Source organism: Penaeus japonicus, unplaced genomic scaffold, assembly GCF_977035675.1.
Source record: "Penaeus japonicus unplaced genomic scaffold, GWHDUDI00000001_assembly GWHDUDI00000012, whole genome shotgun sequence".
NCBI classification, from domain to species: Eukaryota; Metazoa; Arthropoda; class Malacostraca; order Decapoda; family Penaeidae; genus Penaeus; species Penaeus japonicus.
In genome coordinates, this window is record NW_028234414.1 from 18,592,232 (window position 1) to 18,599,101 (window position 6,870).

The 6,870-nt window shown below is 34.9% G+C and overlaps 2 protein-coding genes across 3 annotated transcripts in view; both read left to right on the forward strand.

The window, feature by feature from the left end:
- Positions 1-1,574, forward strand: part of LOC122248795 (rhythmically expressed gene 2 protein) — a 10,199-nt gene extending 8,625 nt beyond the window's left edge. For both annotated transcript variants that reach the window (XM_043009103.2, XM_043009104.2), the window contains exons 3-4: positions 570-659; positions 953-1,574. In XM_043009103.2, coding sequence (XP_042865037.2) covers positions 570-659; positions 953-1,574 — 712 coding nt within the window. The remainder of the gene's footprint in view (positions 1-569; positions 660-952) is intronic.
- Positions 1,575-1,644: 70 nt separating this feature from the next.
- Positions 1,645-4,845, forward strand: Ttc19 (tetratricopeptide repeat domain 19). Its single transcript, XM_043009102.2, has 3 exons — positions 1,645-2,067; positions 2,169-2,349; positions 3,297-4,845. The coding sequence occupies exons 1-3, from the start codon at positions 1,645-1,647 to the stop codon at positions 3,893-3,895; spliced, it is 1,203 nt and encodes a 400-aa protein (XP_042865036.2). The 3' UTR covers positions 3,896-4,845.
- The last annotated feature ends 2,025 nt before the right edge of the window (positions 4,846-6,870 follow it).

Here is a 6,870-nt window from a genome sequence, read left to right on the forward strand (position 1 = left end):
ATCTCTCCTCCCCGCATTCCTTCACTCCTTTCTTCCTCCCTTCCTCCTTCTTTCCTCCCTCCTTCCTCCCTTCCTCCTTCCTTCCTCCCTTCCTCCTTCCTTCCCTCCCTCCCTCCTTCCCTCCTCCCTCCCACCCTCCCTCCCTCCCTCCCTCCCTCCCTCCCTCCCTCCCTCAATCCTTTTCTTCTTCCTCCCTTCTTTCCTTTCTGTGCACTGGCTGAGCTTCCTGCCAATAAAAATGAGTGCAACCAGAGCACCCTTTTGTATGGCTAAGATTAGGGAGCATGTCTAATTAATTGTAAATTATTTTAATGAATGCATTGATAGAAAGCATGGCATGGGCGAAGTATGATGAAATGTCAATTGTAAATGTGTGCAGTGAATATTACATTAATTTGAGTCTTTGCAGATTCATTTTAAGGACACTAAATGTATTTTACTGAAATGCATTTTTTTTTCTAGCAAACTTGTTCATTTCTTGTAGATTACAGAATTAGGTATCAGTTATCTGCAAGCAAGATCCTAGATCATAAGAATGTTTGTTATTATTTTGTTTTTTTTTGTTTCAGGTTCCGCATATCTCCTGGTGAGCAGTATGCTGCTGTTGCAAAGTTGTATGGAATAGATGCTGATCCAAAGCGACTTAGCCAAGCATTTGGGTAAGGCATTTCTGCTTCTTCCATGTTTTTGTTGATATCTGTGAAATATGAGTTTGTTACTGTCATAAAGAAATTTGTTAGCAGTATTATGTATAAGAGTGTTCATCCACATCAAACTTTTAAGAGTAGTTTGAGTAGTAGTAGATTAGCATTAGCTTGACATAGGTCTCTATGCTTAGATGCTTCACAGTATACATTTAGTTAACCATTCTAAAAATGCTTGTTATGGTTTTGAAGGTATTGCTCTATGTTTCATTATATTTTTTAGATATTCACCATGTAACTTTTTTCAGATTAAGTTTCAAGAAGCAGGAAAAAATATCTCCAAACTTCGGTGCCAATTGTGTTGGTTGGCAAAACTGGTGGTTGTCAGTAGTAAGAAATACTTTCCATGGAGCTGACTATCATGTTGATGATGAAACTTTGACATCAGTTGGATACCATCTCCTCAAAGTCTTCTCAACTTCGAATCCATATGAGCTCTTTGATGGAACCATCCCCTTATTAGAAAAAATCAGCAGCAGAACTCCAAAGCTTGGAATAATATCTAATTCTGATGATCGACTTGATGGAATCTTGAGACAGCTGGGAGTACGACATTACTTTGACTTTGTCATTTGCTCCTATAATGTGAAGGCAGCTAAACCAGACCCAAAAATATTCCAACATGCTCTAGCAGTAGCAGGTGGCAAGATTGAACCATCAGAGGCTCTCCACATAGGGGATGACCTGCAGCGTGATTACTTGGGGGCAAGAGGAAGTGGCTGGCAGAGCTTTTTAGTTCGGAATAATTATCCCTTGATTTGTGAAAAGGGTGCTGTTGTTCCAGACCAAACATCTATGTTTACATCACTCCAGGAACTTTTACCTGCAATTGAACTATATACAAAGAGTGTTGAACAGTCTGAAGAATAGAGATATTTCAGTTTAATAGTGTATATAAAAGAAATATTTTTATATATAAGGCTTGCAGTTGTGCATAAATATGATTGTTGGGTCAAATTTCAGTTTTTTAATGAGGGGATTAAGTCTACCATGCAGAATTAAAGCATATGATTTGAGACTTTTTAGAACTCAAATGTGTTGTAAAGCTATTGTAGGTAATCAGAGTCAGTTTAATTATGGCAATAAGAATAGTCTAATTCATGATTATGCTCCGTTTATAAATACAGTCAAAGCACCTGACCACCTTGGGACAAACAGTATCTTGTTTAGCCATCGTCATACTTCTCTTGAAGCCAGTAAATTTTTCAAAGATAAAAGCAAAAATGAAGAAGCTAAGAGAAGGACGAAAGTGAAAATGTATTTTCTCTTAGGCCTCTCCCTTTTAAGTTCAAAAGAAGAAAGTAAAGAAGAGAAGGAGTCAGAACTTATCACTATGATCAAGAGAGGGATCCTGGCATTAAAGGTAATTCTTTTATGTTGGCCTGTTTATAGTGCCATAGCTAATGGGAATAAAAAACTTATGAGACATTAGTATGCTTTATATCATAAATATTTCTTTCACAGAATGGTGAGCTAAATAAAGCAGAGCAGTTGCTTCATATAGCACTCAAGACTGCACAAGAAGGACAGAACAGACTAGCTGTCACTTACATATTTGATCTTCTAGCAAACTTGGCATACCAGAGGGAAGAATACACTAAAGCTGAGAATCTGTTCAAGGAGGTGTTGCAGCGAATGTTGGCAGGTAACTATAATGGTTTTGATATGCTAGTTATGAGTTCTGATGAATGGTTAAGAGTGGCTAATTGTTGTGCAGCTAAGGGTTCAAATGAAGAAAATCTACATAATAACCTATTTCATTTTTTTCATGAGTTAATAAAATTTTGTGTCGAGCATGTCTTACGACTAGGTCTCTTTGTGCACTATTATTTGATAAAAGTAAAAGCATGGAACAAAATTAATTTTGACAAATGTAGAAGAATGTATAAATGAGACTGAATATCTTAACAATGCATCAAATATATCCCTTGTATTGTTAAAAGGAAAAGCATATTTTACCCAATGACACTGGAGTGGACATGCATTGTTCACTCTGTTTTTATATCTATATTTGTATTTTTTACACATTGATGATTCCAAAAGCACTCATCTCCAAGGAGTGAATTAGTAGGCCAATCTGACCTCATCTGTTTACCCATTTCCTTGAATAATTTTATTTTTGTTACTATTGTTATTATTATTAATATTATAACAGAACTATTCATAACAAAAATTACATTACAGGTGTAGTTATTGTCATAATCAACATTATTATAATTATTTTAATAATTGATGGATCCACAAGCACATAGTCCCCAAGTAGTCGTTTAGTATGCCTACCAAGGAGTGGGATAAACAGTGAGGTCAGGAAGGCCTACTTAGTGACTTCTTGAGGAGCCATCTATGGGTAAAAACATATGAAATCCCAGGTACATTGAACAGTGCATATCCCCAGTGTCAAAATGTTGGATTAGGTATTATGATAAGACAGTGCAAAGTAGTTGATGAATTTTCTGATTTGCTATATTGATGTTTTCATGTCATCACAAGAAGTGTACTTATTTATTGTGAATTTTTAGAATAATAGTGAAAAATAGGATGAGAATTGACTTTGCAGACATGGTTTAACATAATGTTTGTTTATATTTTCAGATGGCATGCCAGAAGATGACAATGCTGTAGTTGAAATTAGCCTGAAGCTTGCAAGTGTATATGCCTCCAGAAAAGACTATGAAAAGGCTGTGGAGGGATTTCATTTCTGCATCGGCACACAGGAGGCAAAGATAAAGAAGGTCGGAGAGAAGAATCTGGACGAAGACACCCTCTTACTCTGGGCTATGAGCATGGACTGGTATGCACGATTCCTGCTCAGCATTCAGAAATACGATATGGCAAAAATACATTTCATTAAGGCCTACGAGATGAGTGAGCGTGTAAATGGCCCGGGGCACTCACAGACTGCCGTTTTGTTAAATGACATCGGTTCTGTTTGCTCTTTACAGAAGAATTATGCTGAAGCTGTTGAATATTTGGAAAAAGCCATTGATGCTGCAAGAATATCTCAGAGTCCAGACATTGCATCATTTTATGTAAATCTAGGGGCTATTTATCTACAACAGGAATTATTAAGTAATGCTGAAAGATGTTGTAAAGAGGGATTGTTATTAGCAAGAAAAATGAAAAATGAAGAGGCTGTGGATGAGGCAAACAGTTGTTTAACAGAGATAAATAATCTGAAGAAAAAAATGTAGATTTTAAAAAGTAAAAGTTGGAAGTACATCAAACAATCATTTCTCTAAAGGAAGGTTAAAATTAAAATTTTGCAGTGAAATTAAATACTATGTTTCTTTGGATTTCATTTAAAATTTCATAATTGTTGTAATGCTCATAAAATAAGGAGTTTTGAATATGTATCTGAGAAAATGGATATAAATATATTGCACTTCAAGCAGTATTCAAATTTGTATGTGGATATTTCATGTGTTTTGATTTTTTTTCTATTTTTTTTCCTTCTTTTCCTAATCTTGGTACCTTCTGTAATAGATTATGTTGCCCATTGTTATTTGTATTATTGTAAATGTTGAAGTTTTTATACATGAATCAATTTCTTTAGAACTGGTTAGTCACCATTATAGTTTTTGTGATAGATGGCAGCTGAAGCAGGTGGCTTACCAGACCATCATGAGGAAGGACCTCAACAAGCCTTGTAAATTGCACACGTGTAGAAAAAACACCACCACAATAATCCCCTTTGCATTGTGCTTGCTCTAAGATTAGCTTTTATCTATTTATTTGGATGGGGAGTGGTAGATAACTGAGATCTCCCAGGTTTCCCGATGTATAGTAGAAGAGGAGGCAGAATGTATTGTGCCATATTGTATAGTATTTGTTTTTATACAGAGTTGTGATGAATTGCTCTCTCCATGAGGGAATGGGATATGCAAATTTCTTGATTTATACAAAATGTTTTATACAGCTAATGTTGTCTGGATTCAATTCATCAGGAATTTTTTAAACATTGTTGGAGGTGCTTATTTTACATGCAGTTCTTTATATGAAAATCTAAATTGTATTTCACTTCTATGAAGCTTCTTTAAATGTTTACATGTTTTTGACTAATCTCACTTGAAATTAGAATGATTTGTGTAAATTAATCTTGATGCCTATAAAATATAAAAATCATATTAAAATTTATTTAAAATTAAATCTTTTATTTTCTATGAAGACAACCTTTCTTATTACTAAAGAACACTTGACACTTTTTATAAAAGTTTTTGTTGGATGATATCTTCTTTTGGTTATATAAATAAAACTTATTTTTATAAAAGGTTCATGCACACCATAGCAACTGATTTCACTTTTTCTTTTTACCACCATATGTAATTATACTTTTTCTTTTATAGTGTTTAAAATTCAGTAGGAGAAAGTTAAGAACAATAATATTGCGATCAGGTTTTGGCAGTAAAATCTGTAAGGAACTATTGAAAATGTATTTAGAAGTGGTAACGATTTCTATACTTTTCTGTCTTACATTTTCTACTGGGGAATGCAATATGAATTAATACTATGCATATAGTGTTGCCATAATCTTTGCAACCATTCTTGCATAAAATCAAGTTTTGAAAACCTTTTCCATGAATTTTATTTTTCATTGTTTTTAATTTTATATTCCACTTCAAATTTTGCATTTTACTGTTGAGTCTGCATTATAATTTACCTTACAACTTAAGAATGTCTTTATATCTAGTTGTAATAACCATGAGACAGGAAATCAACATTTTCAACTTGAGCTAAATTATATAGTAAAGTGAATATCATAATTGTTTACATAACTGAGACTTTGTTAGTGCTGACATACTATCCTTATAAGTTGTAAAAGGGATTGACGATAGAGTACCCAGAAGGCAAGGCAGGGCAGCCTGGTCGCTACTTCTCAGTCAAAGGGAAGACCATGTGGGCTACCGTTAACGAAAATTGCTAAATGTTGATTATACAAGAAAAAATCTGACCTACACTCGTAAAATTTGTTTTCATACTCATTTAATAGAATGGCAACAAGATATGTTCCTGACTGGAAATGAATCTGTAGTCTGTTCCAAAAGAGGACTGGGATCATTCTTAAAGCATTGTGACTGAGGCCGATCAGAAAACATTTGTGATTTGAATTCTCCAAGGAAATGGACAATATGGACTTGCTTCAGCGTCCCTTCTCTGTTAAACTTTGAAATCTACCTACAAACTCCAGTGTTTATAGGTTGATCAGTTCACGTGAAATTACAGATTAACATGATGCCTAGAGTGGTGGTCGATTTGAAAATTATTATTATATTTTTTCCAAAACCAAAGTAGATTTGGTTGTGTTGGTCCGTGGCAGTAAAGCGTTCTTTTCTCTGCCTCAAAACCTATGATATGAAAAGAACGCGGCAGTCTACATACTGCCGCCACCCCACTTTAGGTACACTGAAACTGAAAGTCAATCAACATCGAGCTTAAAGCAGAAAGGCAATATCAACAGCATGACAATACCTTCAGTATTCCAATTAAAGTTGAACGAAACATAATTATATTTATTTGTGGCCAAAAAAATTTGTGGGATGAATGATTCCGACATCTATATTCCATACTCCATAGTGGGGTGGCGGCAGTATGTAGACTGCCACGTTCTTTTCATATCATAGGTTTTGAGGCAGAGAAAAGAACGCTTTACTGCCACGGGCCAACACAACCAAATCTACTTTGGTTTTGGAAAAAATATCAGTCTTTTTCAGTGTTCAGAGATCTAATAGGTTTAATTGACCAATTATCTAATTGAGGGAATAATAATGAATGGTCTCATGTGGCACCTACTACACTCAATCAATGTCAACAAGACAGATATCGTTGGATTTACGACGCTATCTTATGTGTGAGCCGAGATACGAGCGTTAATTGGTTTAATTGGCCAATTATTCAATTAATGAAATTGATGAAATGTTTCATCCAATAGCCAACACAGCGATATGAAAAGCACTAAGAATTAATTTTGAGTTGAAACTGTTTTTTTTTTCAGACATTAAACGTCAAATACAAGTGGTGTTGTGTGTGCAAAAATCGGCTTACCGCGTGTTACTAATGACGTCACAAATACGTCATCAAAATAATGATACTACCTCAAAACCAGTTATTAGCAAATTCGAGACTACAACCGACATCATATCGAAAGATGAAGGCCTGGGACATCCCCGTT

Coding starts and splice junctions, on each gene's coding strand:
- Ttc19 (XM_043009102.2), top strand. CDS start 1,645: ATGATTGTTGGGTCAAATTTCAGTTTTTTAATGAGGGGATTAAGTCTA. Junction 2,068..2,168: donor GAGGGATCCTGGCATTAAAG/GTAATTCTTTTA, acceptor TTTCTTTCACAG/AATGGTGAGCTAAATAAAGC. Junction 2,350..3,296: donor GTTGCAGCGAATGTTGGCAG/GTAACTATAATG, acceptor TTATATTTTCAG/ATGGCATGCCAGAAGATGAC.